This window comes from Magallana gigas, chromosome 3 (genome assembly GCF_963853765.1).
Source record: "Magallana gigas chromosome 3, xbMagGiga1.1, whole genome shotgun sequence".
Lineage (NCBI taxonomy): Eukaryota > Metazoa > Mollusca > Bivalvia > Ostreida > Ostreidae > Magallana > Magallana gigas.
Genome location: NC_088855.1, coordinates 56102733 through 56124506, shown reverse-complemented (window position 1 = coordinate 56124506; position 21774 = coordinate 56102733). Strand labels below are relative to the sequence as shown.

The following is a 21774-nucleotide window of genomic DNA, read 5'->3' as shown; positions in this document are numbered from 1 at the left end:
TTTTAATGTCGCCAAATTCGTCTGTCGAAGTAATTACTTTGGTAATAATTGATAAAAGAATTATCTTCTGTCTTCTTCAACAGTTTCTCACGTGTCCTGTCGCTTTGAGATTCACACAAGTAGTCTGACTTGGAACGAGGCTCGCCAAGCCTGCAAGCAGAGAGACATGACTCTAGTCAGCCTTTCAAACACGGAAGAGGCCAAATCTCTTTTCACTCTCGTGGAGCAGGCCGACAAGATGTATTCTCAACAATATACTCTAGATGAAAGGTAAAGAATATTTAACCTTATAAAGAAAAATAAAGTTTTGTAATTGTAAAATATAGTGAGCATATTAATAACAATACTGAATACTAAAACAATACTAAAGAAAACTGTTTAAAGGGACTTCGACACGATTTTAGACCGAAATTTTATTTCTTATTTTTTAGATATAAAATGGTTTACTTGCACATTTTGAATGATTGGCCAAAATTTGAATGTTATAATTAGTTATAAGAGAGATACAGAGGTAAGAATTCATTGTTATGTAAACAAATCTTGAGTCTTATATTTGTTTACAATAATGTAAAGTATGGAATTACCATTTCTCTGACAAAATAACTCGTAAGAAACAAGGCAAACTTGTTCAATGTGTTTATAGAATATATTATCAATTGAAGAAAGCAACACATTTGATTGAAACTTATAGCAATAAAACACATATTTAAACAATAGCTCGAGCTTTGTTTACAAAACAAAGAATTTCAAACTCTGTATCTTGATTATAACTCAATATCTACATTATTATCTATATTAACCAGTCTGAACATTAAAAATAGAAAAAGGAAATTTGAAATTTTGAGTTGAAATCGTGTCCTAGTCACTTTAAGGCCATATCTAGGGATCGCAAAAAATGTTCCCACTTTGTCAAGATCCAAATTGTTATTAATGCTAATAAAAGTGCTTAGTTTAATCACTCCAATCATGCCGTGTGGCTGTTTATCATGGTGTTCTGAATTCTGCACTACTCAAATCATTGAAAACTTAACGCCAGTCGATGAGAAAAATGAACCAGGCCTACTCGATTGTAATGCTTATACTTTTTCAAGTACTTGACAGTAATAGTCCTGTAATTGACAGGAATCCACAAAGCACTTAATGAGGTGTGACCACCCTAATCATGTTTAGATAACAATTAAAATAGCCCCAACAAGGATCTATTAAATCAGAACAATAACAAGCTGCAAACACAAATCATAAAGCATATTGCCGAAGATATTTCTAAAATTATAAAACTATATTAATTCTTACTATAGAAAAATTATCAAAATCATCAGAATAATTTGCATGTTGCCGAAAATATTTCTAAAATTATAAAACTATATTAATCAAATTCTAATTATAGAAAAATTATCAAAAACAACAGCATAATTGTGATGGCTAAATCTGCAAGGTCAAGAATTCATAAAAACTCGTTAACTTCCAAGAAAAAAGACTTTTTTACATAATGATAGATAATCGATTATAATCGATAACTTGACAAACATGAGTGTAATAGATTATTAATAGAGAACATGCTATAAAGTAATCGATTATAATCGATTACTTGACAAAAATTAGTTTAATCGATTAACAATCGATTACACAAAGTTCCCTTATGTAATCGATCATTAATCAATTACATTTTTGAGTAATCGTGCCATGCCAGTCATGAATATATCGATCAACATATCGATCAGACTGTCGCCAAATTAACATTTGACAATTTTTTTATTCTCTTAAATGAAAAATTGACAGTCTTGAGAAAAATTAGACAATATTAAATTTATATACATATAATAGTACATGTGTTGAATGTGTAAAAAGTGGAGATGACAATTAACCTAGAGAGATAACTTTCTCCCTTATAATTTTAATGCATTTACGCAAATTATGAAACAAATTTTGTTGTTAATAATAAATAGTTGTAATAATTTGTAAAAATTTAGTTTTGTGTAGTAATATAAAGGTATGTATTAAGCTCATTTATCCTTAATCGTTACATCTGTACAATGAAATAAATATTCAAATTTATCTTCTATCTCATTGCAGTTACATACATGTATCTTTATACATTACGGTGTTCGCGAGCTATATTATACAGTCTACTTCTTTCTATAAGCAATTTTGCATTACAGGTTATATAAGTACAAGAAATCATATATTTTATGGACAAATTCAATAATTGTTTTTTTTAATTATAATGAGGTTTTAAAAATAGAATATTCAATACCTTTTGATCAATTATACATTTCACTATTCAATGATTGTTTGAATTAGTCTTTTATAAAATGTAAATAAAAAACAAAACGTTTTCTTAAAGGGGCATGGTCACGATTTTGGTCAAAAATTATTTTTTCGATTTGAATATTAACAATGCTTCAGAAAGGCATTTTTTAGGCAACCGAAATTTGAGTGTAATTTGTTCAGTTCTAAGCAAGTTACAGAGTTTGAAATTCTTCGCTATGTAAACAAGCGTTTGTTTACATTTTGAACGTTGAAGTAAAAATTTCAGTTTTAAACTTAAAACGAATGTGTCAAACGTAAGGAACTGTTTATCCATGCCTAAAATAAATAAAAAGATAGACAAACTAGAGCAGAGCTCGTGGCAAAGCCACGAGTAGGTCTTCCGTTGTTGCTGTGGGGTTGAAAATATATTTGATATGGTGTCAAACGACTATAATGACTAAACTTTCAGTTCTGCTTTTGTTATAAACACGTTTTGTGATTGAAAGCCTGTATATAAAACATGTTTTGAAAAAGAAAGGAAAAAAATGTTTTAGGAAAACTATTTGTCGAACACAGTTTGTGTAATCGTTTCAAAAATTCTTTAAAAAATGAGATGTTAAATGGTGAGTTAAATTTTCAAAGGGTAGCAAGCATTGTTATAAACAGTATGTACTCATGATTCATGTCAGGAATTGTATTTTTGTTTAAACCGAACACGCCTACAAAACACGTAACCTTTTCTCTAAGATAACTTCTTTATTTAAATCTTTCTAAATTTTTGATGACTATGTGCAAGTTTAGAATTGTTACGTGCTGAAAAAATTTAGTAATAGTCAAAATTGATGGCATCTCTGAACTTTTCTATAGGGAAATGTGTGTCGTCTGATATCATTTAATGATAAGAGTAGACTTGGACATTTAAAATAATATATAATCAGCTAAAAAAAGATCAGCGGGAGAATTTATGCAAAAGCGAGCATCTAAATTTTACACCAGATGGTGCTGTTTCATAGAGACACCGCTATGTAACGTGAATTAAATAAGGAAAAAGGACTCACTCTTTGAGTATTATGAGGTGATAATTTTGGTTGGGGCGTGATCAAATCCAATAAAGCCCGATACGCCTTTACCTCCTCACCTACAGCCATACAAATGAAGGTGCAACCTTCATATACACGTGCATAGTATTATAGTTCTGGAAACTATTTATCTTGTTTTTTAATATATTGGGTATTCATTGTTCACCTAAAATTAGTATCCCACTGGCTGTAGCTAACCTTGTAAGTAAATCAAGTTGCATTACAAACTCATAATACACAACTTTAATTAAAAGGTTGTAACATTTTCTCCTCAACGTGTCAAAGTTTGACTTCCAACTTTCAATTATAATATATTATGAATTATTCTGTTCATAACTATAGAAGTTTAGCGTGGTCAACAGGTTAATTTATTAGCCACATTCTCAGGTTACGATTTCACATCTTTAATGTGAAGATGATTGACTTCGAATAATAGTCTTATTGATAATAAAAGCACCTTCCAACTGTTACTTAATTACATATGTTCTGAGTTGTGTGCGCCAAAGCGACACAAGATTTTCGGTCGCACGTGGCGATTGAATTAACACAGACTGACCGAATAAACAAACGGGTGGGAAAGTGAAACACGTTGAGGAAAAAATGTTACACATAAGAAGAAGTCACCAAAACTGATTGTCGACAGATCTGGATATCTTTTCGCCAATTTAAAAAAAAATCGAGGGCGAGCACTTGTCAGCGGGGCGGGAAGGGGGGGGGGGTGGCGCAGCAATGAGTTCGCTTCCACACTCAAACAAACAACCATGTATTAGAAAAACTACAGAGTGATCAATATGTGACCGATAGAATCTTATCTTATGTTGTTTAAAACTCATGTGAATATTCTTTCAAATAATCATCAAATGTCTCAACTCAGGACAATTCAGGATATTCTTTTATCGTGCTAGCACCTACCGCAAACATGTAACATGGAACTTTGATTATAATTTGAGTTGATTTTTAAAACTACCTTGTACGCTATAGTCTAATTAAATCAATGCTTAATCAGCTGTACAAGTAAAATAAATTTATCTTTTCATCTTAAACCTGAATAATAGTTGAAAACATAATAAATATAGTTCTGTCCGTGCAAAATATGAAACATGAACGCGTGATATGGTACATGTAGAAGAACACGAGCCGACCGCGGATCACTTGTCCACTCGCGCTATATCTCCTCGGCCATGTGCAAGGGATGATCATCATTTAATATTTGTGGGGGGGGGGGTTAAATTTTTTTAGATAAACAAACCAACCATTAATTTATGTCTGACGATGTTTCCGATTTGGAGTAATATCGGTCATTAATATTCATTTTCACTCAAATGTTTAATCAAATAAATACAAGATGGACAAACTTTTATAACATAAAATTTAAACAGTTATTGTATTTACGACTATGTAAACTCAAACACGTTCATATTCATCTAAGTGTGCGTCGCGGTGTGCGAATCTTGTGTATTAGATAACCGCTTAATTACCGCTAGGTAGTGCAGCCGTGGCTGATCTCCTCGGCCGTGGACGAAGGATAAATTACGTAAAGGTACAACGCACAGACACGCACAGCTCGGAACCCAGGACGAATTGAAAAGTTTGCAGTAAAATGATGATATTCTATCAAATAAAAGTTCTTTATTTTAAACTTAAAACCCACAATTGATCTATGTCTGATATTGCTTTAGATTGAGAATGACATTGCTTTTATTAATTAACTGAACAATTTCTTAATTGACACCGTTTTTGCCAGGAGTGGGTAATTTGCGCGCCTGCTGCCTTCCTTGGATGTGGTAGCCGTTTCTCATGCTCCCTCTCCGGAATCGAACCCTGATTCACCGAAACGTTAAATTTAGTCGATAAACTTTTATGTGGAATCAAAACTAAAACAATTCTTGAGTTCGCGGCTAAATAAACTCGTATATGAGAGACGCAACTCTCGTGTATTAGATAACCGCTGACCGCTAGGTAGCCCAGCCGCGACCATGGTGACGGATTTTCTCGGCCGCGGGCGAGGGAGAGTTTCGTTAACTTGGCCAAATTGCCGCGGTACTGGTCAACACGTATTACTTTTTCCCTCACATTATGCAATACCCGAACACAAAAACAGTTTTATGAGATCAATAAAGTCACAAACAACATTTTTTGCAGCGACGCCCATATCGAAAAATTTACCGTTTTAGAGTTATGAAGCAAAGACTTTTAAGGGCTCTAGACCCCTCATTTTAGGGGATAGCCCCTTTTTTATGGTATCAAATGAAAGCTCTTAATATTCTGCACAACTTTTGTTCTATATGTGTCTAGAAAAAAATTACAACTAAAAAGTTATTGAGCAAAGATATAAGAAAAATTTAACATTTTTTGAAACATAAATTTCGATGTAATTTTTTAAGAAGTATACGTGGGTTAATCAGACATTTAAAACTAGGAGGACAACGTTCAAGATGTCTACATTAAAGATTTGTAAATTAAAACTACTTGCTACGAATCAACTCGGAGCCTTTGCAGGTACACGAGACCCACTAAAAAAATATTCAAAGGGGAATAACTCAAAACCGGAAGTAGCGATTTCACAATTGTTTGTGCTGTAGTAAGCTATTGTCATTTTCAATAAAACCTGAAAATTTGAATAAAATCTAATGAAAAACAAGCGAGATATTACAGTTTAAAGAAACGTCTAGAAGAAAAAGAAGAAGAAGAAGAATTTCCAACAGAATCAGTACAAGGTCTTCCGTTGGAAACGGAAGACCTTAATAAGCAGGAAAAAAATTGTTTATGGGTATATTGACTATGTCAACAAAAACAGGGCACGAGCCTTGTTTACATGACAAAGAATTGTGAGCCCTTTATCTTGCTTAAATCTCTTCGAATCTCTCAAATTCTATTTGATTATTAGAAATGCCTTACTAAAGCGATGTAAACAATAGAAGTCGAAAAATAAAAATTGACAAAAATCGTGACCATGCCCCTTTAAACCAGTGGATATTTACATTTTGTTTTTACAAAATGAAAGATAGACCACAAATATTCAATATTTTAACACTAAATTATACTTAATTGGATCGACTGCATATTATATCGATTTCTTAGACATTATATATTAACCATCTTTGTATAGGTAGGAATAAGATTTGACTCCAGAGTGTCGGGGTGTTAAAACACTTGGTCTACTAAACTATAAATAAATTTGTTCACCAGTATATAAACGAAACAAAGAGCTCACGTTACAATATTTCATTTGAATTGAAAACTTTTTCACAAGTATACGGTTCTCGTTTTGCTGGGAAAAAATTAAGTATAGGCATCAAATGTATACATGATTCTTTCTCAAGCACATATACATTGTAACTTCATATACTCACCAAATTTGTGTTTTACATTACGTTTTTCTATTAAGATATTCATCGAGTATCTGCCGATTATCTACTTACAAAATCGTAGGTGTTCATGATGTAATCAATAGTTATATCTGCTCAAACCTGGGTAAATATGTAACTGCATTACATGACTAAATATGCCCAATTGCATTACATGACACATGACTTAATATGGCAAGGTGTCAGAGGTCAATGAAATTTAGCTCTTTCTTCTAAGTATCAATAATCATAAATAAAAGTGACTGTGAAACAATATTTCAAATTAATTGGTTATTGAATATTTTGCGGATGAAATGATATATCAAAATAATTCAAAATAAAACCCAGCAAAAATTATCTCTATCGAAGTCAGATAATGATTCCGTATTCATTTACTGTTGCTTTCTAAGTCAGTAGTCGTGATACAACAAGAAAGGTGTATAACCGTAACAATTACATAATTCACAGAATAATATTGATTTAGTAAAAAAAAATTGTTATTTTTCGGGGTATTTTTTTTAATATGCTGAAGTTTTTGTTTTTCAGAAATTATTGGATGGGACTTAGGAAGCGGGACTTACACTATCACTGGGCGGACGGCGGCTCTGGTCACGGTGTTAGTACCATATTTACTGAAATAAGCCAATATGGAGACGCAGAGGGATGTGGTTACATCAGTTCGGGGGCGACTATAAGCATGACCAAGTGTAGCGTTAGAGAAGGTTTTATATGCGAGCATCCAAATGGTAAGAAAACAGTGAAAACAATGGACTGCGACCAGCATATAGTTTTTAATGATTATCAAACAGATAAATCAGTAAGTCAATAAAATTTATCATATTTATACTTCTAGGAATAGACACTTGTTATACAACATTATCAACAACGATTAGCTCCATGGGCTATGATAAAGTCAGTACTCTGGCGTATAAGAAATGTGCCAGTAAATGTTTGACCAGCGAATCTTGTGCTGGAGTGTATGTAACATCACAAGACTCGTGCACATTGTTAAGTTACGAAGATGATTTACCTTCATATTTATCAGACACTCAGCTCCAATCGACGCATTTCTATCATCGAAGTAAGTCTTTCATTTAAAGCTGCTTAGACCGATTTTATATCAAATTTTGTGACCTCTTTTAAACGATGGTTCTTTTACAAATGTGCATTATAAAAGAATTGCGGTAGTTCTCTTCTCAATCCAGCCATATTTCAATGACAAAAAGATGTACAAAATCTGCTTTAAAACAAACAACATAAAAAGGGTACTGCGTTATTTCACCACATACTGAAATTCACCCCTGACGTAGAGATGGCTATTGTGGTATTAAGTCTTTGACATGATGTCAACGCTCTGAAAAAATAAACCTCTTTACATTTTGTTTTCTAATATTCCTGAAGTGTGCTGTATTTACAATCGATGCATGAAATGCAGGTTGAATAAACCTAACCATGCGGGGGACGAAACCAAACTGTTTATATTTAGCTCACCTGAGCTGAAAGCTCAAGTAAGCTTTTCTGATCAAAATGTGTCCGTTGTCTGTCGTCGTTGTTGTAAATTTTTCACATTTTCATCTTCTTCTCTAGAACCATGGGGCTGATTTCAACCAAAGTTGGCACAAAGCATTACCAGGTTAAGGGCATTCAATTTTATTCAAATAAAGGGCTACACCCTCTTCAAAAGGGAGATAATTTAGAATTTTTAAGATTTGTTGGAGTTGTTCAAAAATCTTCTCAAATACTATAAGGCCAGAAAAGCAGTAACTTGTATGGAAGCATCATCAGGTAGTGTAGATTCAAGTTTGTTCAAATCATGGTCCCCAGGGGTAGGGTGGGCCACAATGGGGGGGATGGAGTTTTACATATGAATATATAGAGAAAATCTTTATTTATCTTCTTCTAGAAAACTATTTGGCCAAAAACGTTTAAACTTGTGTGGAAGCATTCTCAGGTAGTGTAGCTTCAAGTTTGTTTAAATCATGGTCTCTGTGGTATGGAGGGTCGAATTTTTACATTGGAATATATGGAGAAAATCTTTAAAGATCTTCTTAAGAACCATTTGGCTAGAATAGTTTCAGGTTTGTTTCAGTCATGGTCCCCAAGGGTAGGGTCGGGCCAGAATTGGGGGACAAATTTTTACATAGGAATATACAGGGAAAATCTTTCAAAATCTTCTTCTCAAAACCTATATGGCCAAAAAAGCTCAAATTTGGATGGAAGCATCCTCAGATGTGTAGATTTAAGTAAGTTTTAATCATGGTCACCGTTGGTAGAGTGGGGCCACAATGGGGATTGAATTTTTAATTAGGAATATATCGAATAAATATTTGAATAATCTTCTTCTCAAAAACCATTTTGGCCAGAAAAATTTAAAGCTTCCTCAGATAGTGTAGATTAAAGTTTGTTCAAATCATGATCCCAGGGGTAGAATGGGGCCTCATGGGGGTCACATTTTTACGTAGGAAGATATAGAGAAAAAATCTTTAAAATCATCTGGAAAAGTATTTAGTCCTAAAAGCAGTAACTTGAGTGAAACGTGTTTGATCAAACCATGATTTCTTAGAAAAAAGTAGGACCAAAAAGTGTGTGTGTGGGAGGGGGGGGGGGTGTATATAGGAAAAGAGAAAATCTTCTTACATACAACAACAAAAAAGGCTTGATATTTAGCATAGAAATATGTTGATAAAAATCATCAGTTTATTGTATTATTTAGCAAGATCTACTGTAATTAATTCCCAAGATATTTTGATACTGTAATGCTGATTTGATCAGAGTTATTGCTATTGTTACTAAGGTGAGCGATGTGGCCCCTGAGCCTCTTGTTCTAACCATTTCCCTGATGCAGTTTGGTTTGGGGGGGTTTTTGTATGCCCATAAAGAAATTATTTTATTTACTTTGAATATTTCTAACTTCGAAAGATGACCGATTCTTCTGGTGTAAATAGGCGAAAGTCTATATTTTCATAAGATAATTGGCTTGTATTGAAAATTATTTGATACTGTAATAGCAAAAAAAAAAACCAGACAACGCAGCTTTTAACCTTCTATAGACTCAGTTATTTGTATTTCAATTCAAAAATCACATTTACATTTACAGACACTTTTATCGACGCAACAGATTTTTATATATTATTATCATAAAATTTCATAACTATAACAAAACAAAAAGTTGTTCATTTACAGGACTTCTTTATCATTCCACATACCAAGCGTCATATATTTACCATAACCAATACAGTTCTCCGACTCCGTCAGTAATTGATACGACTAGAATAGAAGAGCAAACAATGGTAAGCAAGCAGCTATTTGCACGTATCATTTCTTGGGAACATCCTCCTCATTTAAAAAGACCTAGATGAGATTTGAAATCAAAATTTTAAGATTTTAATTGTTTATTTTTAATTTATAGAATAGTTTTGATTTTAATGAATTATGACCAAAATTCATAAATTAGAATTCATTTACAAGCGAGATACAGAGGTTATAACTCATTGTTACGTAAGCAAAGCTGTACTGTGAAGAAAATAACATAAGTTAACAAAATGACTATCGGCAACAAGATAAACTGATTCACTGTGTTTATATATAATATAGACATTAAAAACGAGATTTGATTGAAATTCACAGCAATACAACACGTGTAAATAATTACAAGATTCGAACTTTGTTATCAAAACAAAGAATTAATCAGACCTCGCTTGTTACTTAATATTGGAGACTCAAATTCTGATGAAGCATTTAAAAGACCTATATTAACCATTCTATACTTTAAAAATAGAAAATTATAATACATGTGTATTAAAGTATATACAAAGACATTTTGAGTTCTGTATCTCGTTTATAACTTATGAAGATTAACGCTCAAATTGTGGTTTATAATTAGAAATGCTTCACTGAAGCATTGTAAACATTAAAAAAGGATAAATAAGACCAAAATCGTGACCCTGCCACTTTAACATATTCATAACAATTAAAAAAGACTCAAAGTTTTCCTTATGTATGCATAAGGGGAAGGAATCAATCCAACGACTTCCTGGAAACCAACGACTGACACTCCAAACACAACAAATGATGTCCCCCAAGGTAATTATAACAAAAATAGCACTATAAACGACAACGCAACCACTAAGAGTACTACTGATTATACAAATAGTCAAAGCAACATAGAAGGAAGTGGAAGTCCACCAGATCACCTGACCACTAATAGTACTTATGATGTAACAAATGATGTCAGCAATACAGAAGGAAGTGGTAGTCCACCAGATCACCTGACCACTTATAGTACCTATGATGTAACAGATAAAGTCAGCAAAACGGAAGGAAGTGGTAGTCCACCAGATCACGTGACCACTTATAGTGCTTATGATGTAACAGATAATGTCAGCAATACAGAAGGAAGTGGTAGTCCACAAGATCACGTGACCACTAATAGTGCTTATGATGTAACAGATAATGTCAGCAATACAGAAGGAAGTGGTAGTCTACCAGATCACCTGACCACTAATAGTACCTATGATGTAACGGATAATGTCAGCAATACGGAAGGAAGTGGTAGTCAAAATGATCACGTGACCACTTTTAGTACTTATGATGTAACAAATAATGTCAGCAATACGAAAGGAAGTGGTAGTCCTCCAGATCACCTGACCACTAATAGTACCTATGATGTAACAGATAAAGTCAGCAAAACGGAAGGAAGTGGTAGTCCACAAGATCACGTGACCACTTATAGTGCTTATGATGTAACAGATAAAGTCAGCAAAACGGAAGGAAGTGGTAGTCCACCAGATCACGTGACCACTTATAGTGCTTATGATGTAACAGATAATGTCAGCAATACAGAAGGAAGTGGTAGTCCACAAGATCACGTGACCACTAATAGTGCTTATGATGTAACAGATAATGTCAGCAATACAGAGGGAAGTGGTAGTCTACCAGATCACCTGACCACTAATAGTACCTATGATGTAACAGATAAAGTCAGCAAAACGGAAGGAAGTGGTAGTCCACCAGATCACGTGACCACTTATAGTGCTTATGATGTAACAGATAAAGTCAGCAAAACGGAAGGAAGTGGTAGTCCACCAGATCACCTGACCACTAATAGTACCTATGATGTAACAGATAAAGTCAGCAAAACGGAAGGAAGTGGTAGTCCACCAGATCACGTGACCACTTATAGTGCTTATGATGTAACAGATAAAGTCAGCAAAACGGAAGGAAGTGGTAGTCCACCAGATCACCTGACCACTAATAGTACCTATGATGTAACAGATAAAGTCAGCAAAACGGAAGGAAGTGGTAGTCCACCAGATCACGTGACCACTTATAGTGCTTATGATGTAACAGATAATGTCAGCAATACAGAGGGAAGTGGAAGTCCACCAGATCACCTGACCACTAATAGTGCTTATGATGTTACAGATAATGTCAGCAATACAGAGGGAAGTGGAAGTCCACCAGATCACCTGACCACTAACAGTGCTTATGATGTAACGGATAATGTCAGCAATACAGAGGGAAGTGGTAGTCCACCAGATCACGTGACCACTAATAGTGCTTATGATGTAACAGATAATGTCAGCAATACAGAGGGAAGTGGTAGTCCACCAGATCACCTGACCACTAACAGTGCTTATGATGTAACGGATAATGTCAGCAATACAGAGGGAAGTGGTAGTCCACCAGATCACGTGACCACTAATAGTGCTTATGATGTAACAGATAATGTCAGCAATACAGAGGGAAGTGGTAGTCCACCAGATCACCTGACCACTAATAGTGCTTATGATGTAACATCACACGGACATAGTGCACAATTTACGTATCCTCTGGAGAATTCAACGCTGTGTGAATGCATTTGCAGAGAATCAGACGAAACACTGGAGGAGAAATTACAGAGAATTACTTCTGAGTTGGCCTTAGATAAGCGATCTCTTTCTCTGGCGGCTAGAAAGAGGGGGTCTGCTAGCGATCCGAGGCCAAGTGCCCGGTACGTCGGGTACTTAGGTGTGGCCATCATTTTAATCTTTGTCGGTACAATTGTATGCTTCGATATTCCAAGATTTGTTGGGTTTGTTCGAGGATTGCATGACAAGTATAAAAAGAAAACAGAAACTGTATAAGCAGGCCGTTCTTAATAAATGCATTGTTGTCAATATTTGTGCGAAGTTTCAAAACTGCTATCACAGATGTTGAAGTGTGCATAGCTTTATCAAATGTTATTGACATACAGGTAAAAAGAAAACTATAATTAACATTGTGGCAGATAATTCTGCCAGTGCCAAGGTCGCATTTTTGCACCCGTCTACGCTGCATATATCGAAAAATTCATGTAATATGATAGACCATTACTTATAGAGTTAACAACCACCTTTGTTATCATTGTATCTCATCTGTCAGGTGAGATATTTACCTTTCAAACTAATAAAATAAACACTGTACCGGCACAGTGTTAATTACATTTATGCTTTTATATATATATATATATATATATATATATATATATATATATATATATATATATATATAACTGTTTTGTATACATGTACAAGTTTAAATAGTTGTTCGAACAGTTAAACAAGTTTTGTAAGGTTTCTAGGAAGGGATATAGCTATTGGTACGTTGTTGTTTATAAGGCTGTAACTGCTGTACGTTATTTTTCTTTCGACAATATCTGATACAATCTGGAAGATAAATTGAATCAAAAGCACCGCTGGCTTTCAATTTTTTAAAATAAATAGAAAAGCTTCACAGAAATAAAAATTTAATGTAAGAAACTAAAAATGACTGATACAGTGAAACTGTACATTGTAGACCATTAAATTCACAGCACTTTAAATGCAAATACACATTCCGTTGTAAAATCCAGTATATTTATACTGTAATAATCGACCTCCAGGAGCGGGGCAAATTTCTCTCAAAAAAAAATCTTTAGAAATAAAATGAAATTAAGATGGATATGATCATTTGGGGATCAGTTTTAATATTGAATGAAACACATATTTAGAAAGAACACAAAGAATTTCTTTAATGTTGATCTTATTTTAATAGTGTTTGCAAACTCTTGTTGATTTAAAATGCATTTTCAACAACCAATGAATAATTATTATTTCAAAAGTGATCGTTATTTCAAATTATTTCAAAAGTGGTCGTTATTTCAATAAACGGTAAGTGAATGTAGTAAAATATTAATACACTGTATATCTATACAGTCTCATGCATTAGAATTTGGGGGGGGGGGGGGTCTAAGAAGTTTTATAAAAGAAGACGCAGACACAAACTTACACTCATGTGCAAAATACTAAATAGTTATAATCCTGATCATTTATATGATATGGCAAGGCAATTTTTACCAGTTACACATTGCCTTACGCAATGATTATTTGTATCATATACCAATTACTCGAACAGTTGCATACTATAATAGCTTTTTTTACAATCAACAATTAAGTTATTTAACAACTTGCAAAAGATAGCCAGAAGTCTGCTACAAATGTAGCAAACTTTAAAGCAAAGCATAAAAACAGAAGTCCTGAAGATAAAACAATATCCAAAGATACCGCAATGGTCAAATACACTAAATATATTCCATTGTCAGCTTAGAAACTTTTCAAGTAATCTTAATGCAGATTTGTTAAAGCATAAGTTAACTGACTCAGCTAAATGTTGTAAATGAGGTTAGTCTTGTGAAAACTGTCTTCATTTCTTTGTTCATGTCCATGTTAAAATTCTGCCAGAATCTTTTTGATTGCATATATGGATAACCATAGCATGCCGATAGATATTAATATTGTATTATTTGGCTACAACTATTACCTTGAGGAAAATATATGGGTTTCTTTTTTTTACCAAATTCATCATTTCAAAAACACATAAAAAGATTTTAGACTGTACATTTGCATTATGCAACAATATATATGTACATATAAATATATGTTTGTAAGTAACTTAAGCGTATATGTACACATAAAATTGCTGTGTCTACTTCACTTTTTTTTCTTTTGTGTGCTTTTTATATTTTACAATTTTTCCATTATTTCCCTCTTTTGTTTTCTAATTGTAACTGATTTTTACTCTTCATTTTATTTTTCTATTTAACTCTTCTACCTTCTGTAATGTATTTATAGATTAGTTTAAAAAGTCTCTGTAAAACTAGAAACATATACTATTTTCTTTATCTTGATCTTAAATGGAAGACCTAATATAGGCACTTTGCCTGCTGTTTAATCTATATTCACTGTATATGATTTCACTTATTACTATGTACATATTATAAATAAAATACTTTTTAAAGAAACTTGTGTTAAATGACTTTATTATTTGCAAATACTTTGATGCTGATAAATGATTATTTCTGACAAGACAAAAGTCGGATACAAAATGTATTCTATAAGTTTAAAAGATAAAAGAAAGAGCAAATCAACTTGTCATGGAAAGAATAGAGAAAATACGTTTGTCTGGCGTTTCTACTTTATTGACCAATTTAAAGAACTGCATAAATAAAAATAGTTATTTTAAAGTACCCATGCCTTCCATCTTTTAGGAATTTCTTTCTTTACAATGACCTTGTCTGAGTAATTATTAATTGCGTCTATAATAAGTAGACTTCGATAACGCTAAGACAGATGATGAATTGAAGACTTCCAGTGGTACAGAAACCGACAAACACATGAACGGGCGGTATCGGTCAACAAACAACACGGTATTCACAAACGCCTCCTTAATCTCAATTAAAGTTTAACTTTACAAAAAAGCCTTATCTTTCTGTGGGCATGTATAAACTTTAAAGCAACGCGAACATTCAAATTAGTTCTATCCCTTGGCAAAGGCTCACACAGAAATGGCGATCAAGCTGTTACTCCTACTTGCAGTATCCATGTCGTCCGTGCTGGGATTCTTTCCTACGCAGGAAAGTGGTAAAATAGGAGACTACAGCCATCAGAGTATCACTGAACGCGCCCTGTATGAATCCGCCGCCGTTTTTATCCGGACGTACATTAACGCTGGGAATAAGTACGCTTCGCGGAGTGGCGTCGACGTCACTGTGGACTTTATCAGGGGAGGTAAGTTACTCCTGGATTACCTAGACCAAACTGTTAATAGGACTATTAGTATCATTAGAACAGGCTATGTAATATTTTGTTATGCGAGGGATTTAAATTCAAATTCAATTGAACATACATGCACACTCGTTTGTAAAATAAATTTGTTAGTGTTTCTTTGAACAATTTACTCTTACTTTTGCTACGCAAACTTACATTCAAAATCTAAAAGATTTGGCTTTTGTACTTTTTAATAGGAAATTACTGATGTATAACTTTTCATTATTTAATATAAAATAACTGCAATGATATATTGATCTTGTGAAACAGTTTAGAATTAATTTAATATTCGATTGAAAACATCACGATTGGCATAACAATATGAATAATTTATTAAAGAAAACAATGGAATGACGTTCATTACATGTGAAAAAAAATGCCAAAATATAATCTGTCTTTCGTGCTTACCATAGGAATCTGTTAAATGGTTGTTTGATTGCATTCGCGAATAGTGTCAGCACATTTATAGACAAGCTGACGTTTTTGACAAGTAAGGAAAGTGAAAAACTGAGAAAGAAAGACATAATTTTAGTTAAACGTTTTGTAACTTTTGATATCTAATCGTTATTTTTTTCCCCTCCAATATTAGGATTTCTATAAGAAGATCAATCGGCGGCATATTGATTTTTAAAAATATATAATTGTTTGATTCCATTAGTGGGTAGTAAATAATTTAAAACCCCTGCCATTTATTAAGTTGCCAACATTAGGGTCGCATGATATATGCTTTAACATTTTTTAAACCAATTAACAGTTTCACTATTTTAATGGGGAAAAAATTAAAACTATCGTTAAAAAATTGGAGAGCAACCACTGAAATGGGAGAGCACCATGTCTAATTATTGGATGTTCTGCACGAACTTGTCATTTGCGGACCAATAAACTGTATTATGTCATCTGCTTGCTCTGGATGTGGTGTCTATTTTTAATAAAACATATCCATCCTCTATTTCTGTATACAAAACATAATACAAATAAGTATTATGGTATCTTAAAAGTCCAATATATAAAGATGCTTATATATAACAGATTTGTGAAGAGTTATCATTGAATCTTATGATAAATTGTACTCTCAAGTAAGATGTTAGTCATACAATTTAGCTTGAGTAAAAGTTGCCCTTGGTTTTTAAAATGTAAAGCTACATGTACAAATTATTTTTTGTACTCTCCCCGTTTTAAGAAAACATCAAATTGTTACGTTTACATAACACTTGGCATTTGATTTGTTTGTCTGTAATCAATTAAGATGCATGTTTATCTTGTGTTTACCTTGAGTGATAAATTTATTCAATGACACACACAACAAACAAACTAATTCTTTATCCTCTTTACCTTTTTTTCTGTAGATAGGTCGTACGAGGCAGTATTCGGTACGGTAGTAGAAACGATCGTCTGGGGAAACAACAACGCACAACGGATGTATGCCAACGTTCCTATGAGAACCATGAACGCGGAAATGATTTTTGCAGGTAGACTGACGTAATTTTATGGCCTCTCTTTGATCTGTCGATTAACTTTTGTTACTAAATTCCATTTCCTCTTAACAAGAGAGGTTTCTGTAAACCTTTCATACAGGAACATTTTCTGTTAATATTTACGTGACTACCCAATAGAAAAAATATATATTCGTATAATCATTAAAATGAGTTATAGTATACACATACGATATATTTTTCTAATATGAATATGCAGGCACTTATAGCTTTTGATAAGCCTCTTACCTGTATAGGTAACCTGTTGCTACAATCCCTGAGGGACCAGATCGTGGTCCTCTCACTGTCCCCCAACCCTGACTGGAACAACGTCCGCAAGCTGATCGGGGAGTACCTGTTCACCATGCAGATGTTTTATTCCAACACGAACTGGGTGGAGACGTACGGTAACGTCACCTGTAACGAACTAGGTGAGTTGTCCCAGCAGTCTTCCCGTTTAGTCAACTTCCGAAAAGATTTACTGTCTTATGAATTGTTCCTTGCGACACAATATATGAAACAGATAATTCCATGACTGTTATGATAGTTTAATTGAGTTAGTTTTTTATGTGGTTGCATATTTCTTTCTGAAATCATTCATGATAATGCAGTTTTAAGTGACTGAATGAAAATACATTAAAGGCTATCATCAACCTTAACCTCCAACAAAGCTATCATACAAATTATCGTTTTCTTGAACAAATTTCACATGTACATGCCTTTTTAAATTTATATGTACTTCAGGAGTTTAATGAATTATCAACAGTCAACGAAAATGTTACGTTTTTACCGGAGATATGATGATATCTATGTATGTGTTGTTTTTGACGTTGAAAGAAACTGTTTTCAGGAATTCAAGGAAGGAGTATGATGCCCACAGCCCCGCCAGACGTCGCCACGTGCGCCGGATGTGTATATTCCCATCCTGCGTAAGTTTATAAGCTGGAATATCTTTGTGTTCAGTCGACAATGCTCCTGTTTGAGAGATGTGCAGTATTCTGTTTTCACTAATCATTTTTTCCAGAGTAGACAAGCATTCCTGTCAAAACAACATACTGGTGAACGGACAGTACCTGACGAGCGGATACCTGAGTGTCCAGGGCATCCCCAAACCGACAGGTAAGCCGGTCTCACTGGTCTGCTCAGTAGCTTGCAGTGTAGACGCAATGTTTCACTTTCTGATTTCAAGTTTTAAAAAATGTCTTTGAAAGGAAACGACTCAGTAGGAATTGGGAAATGTAGTCACGGCGGGAAAGACGATGCGTTTTCTGACGTAAACGCCATTGGCGGGATCAACAAGGAGACATCTGACTCCAACCTGTCCCCCCACTTCTTTCTTCACCACACGGCTGGGGAGGCCGCCATACAGGCCACCAACCAGTTCTTTGTCGGGGAAGGTAATTTAACCCCGTTTGTATATATACGATTTTTTTTTATACATCTGTGTTCCATTATGGACCATATGGCACTACCGAAAGATGTGAGCAGAGGTCATAAAATGTTGTATTTAAATCGAGCAATAAGAATGGTGTAACAGTTATTCAGTTAGTGTTCCTACACAAATTCATTGCAGTTACCGGGCTTCTTGATCAACTAGGACCTCGATTGTTCGGAGAATTGGTTGGACTACCTGTCGCCTGCAAAGACTGTTTGAAACCCGGATTATCCCTTGCGTACGTCATTGACACGTCATTGTCTATGTCAATCGACTTTGAACAAATCAAGACAAAAATAACAGAGACGATACAGTCATCTCTACATGAGAACAAGACCATGCCTTCCGATTTCATCCTCTCAACATTCAGTGACCCAGGTAAAAGAAAATAAGATAACCGCTCTTTCAATGAAATTCAAAAGCTTTTTGTGAGAATTTCTTAAATATGTATTGTTGTCTTTATTGACTTTGGTCTCACTTGCTTGGTTTTTTTTCATAATTAAGTTTCACTTAACCACGTGCGGAGCACGACGGACGGATATGAAATGATAAGCTGGATTCAAAACATGAAACAGGAGGGTGGAGGGGATTGTCCGGAGTTCTCCTTCCATGGATTACTGGCAGGTATAGCCACTGCTATTATTATCTATCTGTTTAACGGTCCTCTACATACTTGGTAAAAGTTTTGCATAGAAGCCCATTCTTCTAAATTACTTAAAGATATTGATTCTTTGCATGTGTTCGACTTGAAAATTACCAAACTAAATTTCAAATTTGGGGGGAAAACTGAATTAATTTTACCGCTGTGCATGAAAATAAAAGTTCCTGGAGTATTCGAACTAGGGATCTGCGAGTTGGTAGGCCGAAACAACACCCAGTGCGCCACAGAAATGGACAAAAAAATTTGGCGATACATGTATAAATTCTTTCACAATGCGCTAAAATCGCCATGTTGTGACGTACTGTCATAAAAAGTAGAAGTCACATGGAGGATCATTAAGCATTTGAATCATGTAATGTGAACTAGCCTTTGACGTTTTTTGCTTAATCAAAACTTTCAGAATTTGTTGTCATGTTTTATTAAGCGTTGAAGATTATCCGGCCGGATTCCTGTTTGTTCTTTTACTCCGATGCCGATCCAAAGGATCCCGAGTTAGAGTATGCAGTTCTACAAATAGCTGCTCAAAAGAACGTCCATATCGCATTCCTGATTAAGGGAACTTGTAATACCGGCATCCCTTTCCTCGCTCGATTGGAAAACGCGACCAAAGCCACTTGTTTGAAGCAGTCTCTAGACAAAGGTTCTTTTTCAAATGTTGATATTTTCTACCATAAGATATTTTATACAGTCATTTATGTTTATTTTACTTCCCGGATATTTCAGACAGAAGAAAGCGCAGTACCGATCAAGACATTCATCAACCCTGGAACAAGCTCTATTCTTTTGACAAGGTCCGAGTTCGTCATTATGCGAGGTCTTCGCTTGAGTTGTCGGTTCTTGCAAACTTTGCTATATACTTTTGTGACTTACATTTCACAAGATATATGTAATTCTGGTTTTTATGAATACAAAGGAAAAACTTCTGTGCTCTTAATTTCAGGCTTCACAGAAAGGGTACAACTTTTCTACACTGGTAGTAGTTGGTTTGGCAGCAGTTGCAGTGGTATCGCTGTTGGCAGTCATTGCGCTACAGAAACACAGAACTCACAGGAAACAACCAATCACTGAGCAAGGAAATCATCGCGTGACATTTCCCCAAACACAGAATATGCTATTAGCATAGGCACAGAAAGACAAGTGAATGCCTGGCATTCCTGATCATTATGTTTGTTTTGTTTAAGTTGCTGCCTGTTTAACAGTGCTTCTGATGTCTCTATTGCAATGCTTGTATAAAAATGAATTACTAAGTTTAATAATATTTTGGTTCATAACGCTTGCCTTCAGTGGGTTTAAGATCCATGTACATGTACAAGATGTACCATTTCGACGATGCACTGCTATGTACCCCGTTTGGGTAAGGTGCCGAGTTTTTACAACTTTTATACTATAAAATTATTCCATGGTCCAAAGTGTAGTTCTTATATACATATGCATGTATAACCACTTTTATTTTTCGCGTGCGTCTCGTATATTTGGAAGGAAAAACAGTATTTTCAAAATAAGCATCCCCAAAGAAAAAAAAATTTCCCATGGGAGAATATTTTCCATTAGGAATATTTATAATAGCATTCTATACTGAAAAAAATCTAATTGTTGTACATCACTGTCAAAATGATGTATTTATGGTTTTTACTTTTGTCCAAATCATTATTTCTAATTATCAGCTACAGAGAGTGCTTTTTATAAAAAAAAAAGCGATGTGCTTTAATTCCAGCTGAATTCTGAAACTTGAGTTGATTTAAAACATGTTTTGCTGACACTGCTAAAGAGCGATATCTTTTATTTTGTTGCTTTGAACATTCGAAATTAAAATGGGTAAATTATAGTTTTGTTTGTTTAATTCTTATTAAAGTTTCGCTACTAAAATCTGTTGCTTGGTGATTATTTTTAGCTAGATTGGTAAAAAAACAAAATTTTATTACAGTTTATTTATTGGAGCTTTGACAAGCTGTACACGACGTTTTGTTCGATCGTTGCTGGAGTCGAAGGAAAAACATACGGCAACTTATTAACCAAACGCAATATATCATCTAAGGGACAATATATTATTTTGATTCGAATTGGTTTTCGCAACTAAACGTTTTCTTTTCTTGTTTCTCGCAAATTTATCTTGAATAAGCCACTTGTTCTTGTGAAAGTTCACCCTAGAGTACAATACAAGGTAACTAACTCCGAATGACATGATCCAATACAAAGGATCCGCTGCTTATGCAGATGGAAGTAAATGCCAAATAAGATTATGAATGTATATAATAGTAGAAGAGAATTGTAATAAGCATTTGTTTGATGCTTTTTTCCTCAAAAATAAAAATGATAGCAGTTCACTGAAGTGGGGTGTCGTTCACGTAAATCAATGTAAGAAACCTTGTGTTATAAATTCAACCCCAAGATGGACTTTTATTAAAGAAACAAACACCTAAGACCAA

The 21774-nt window shown here is 34.1% G+C and overlaps 2 protein-coding genes across 2 annotated transcripts; both read left to right on the top strand.

Moving 5' to 3' along the window:
* The first annotated feature begins 7573 nt into the window (after positions 1-7573).
* Positions 7574-12801, top strand: LOC117692908 (uncharacterized). The gene is made up of 2 exons (XM_066077904.1): positions 7574-7653; positions 10830-12801. Exons 1-2 carry the CDS (start codon positions 7574-7576, stop codon positions 12799-12801), a joined length of 2052 nt encoding a protein of 683 aa, XP_065933976.1.
* Positions 12802-15456: 2655 nt separating this feature from the next.
* LOC105326422 (von Willebrand factor A domain-containing protein 7) lies at positions 15457-20471 on the top strand. The gene is made up of 11 exons (XM_011426462.4): positions 15457-15741; positions 17127-17249; positions 17510-17683; positions 18103-18181; positions 18277-18371; positions 18464-18649; positions 18826-19065; positions 19192-19311; positions 19773-19988; positions 20072-20139; positions 20289-20471. The coding sequence occupies exons 1-11, from the start codon at positions 15519-15521 to the stop codon at positions 20469-20471; spliced, it is 1707 nt and encodes a 568-aa protein (XP_011424764.3). The 5' UTR covers positions 15457-15518.
* Positions 20472-21774: the final 1303 nt, after the last annotated feature.

Excerpts from the sequence above, each read along its gene's own strand:
- LOC117692908 (XM_066077904.1), top strand. The coding sequence starts at position 7,574 with ATGGGCTATGATAAAGTCAGTACTCTGGCGTATAAGAAATGTGCCAGT. Across the intron at positions 7,654-10,829 it reads AGCGAATCTTGTGCTGGAGT|TCAAAGCAACATAGAAGGAA; the intron begins GTATGTAACATC and ends TTATACAAATAG.
- LOC105326422 (XM_011426462.4), top strand. The coding sequence starts at position 15,519 with ATGGCGATCAAGCTGTTACTCCTACTTGCAGTATCCATGTCGTCCGTG. Across the intron at positions 18,372-18,463 it reads GGGCATCCCCAAACCGACAG|GAAACGACTCAGTAGGAATT; the intron begins GTAAGCCGGTCT and ends TGTCTTTGAAAG. Across the intron at positions 19,312-19,772 it reads CTTCCATGGATTACTGGCAG|CGTTGAAGATTATCCGGCCG; the intron begins GTATAGCCACTG and ends TGTTTTATTAAG.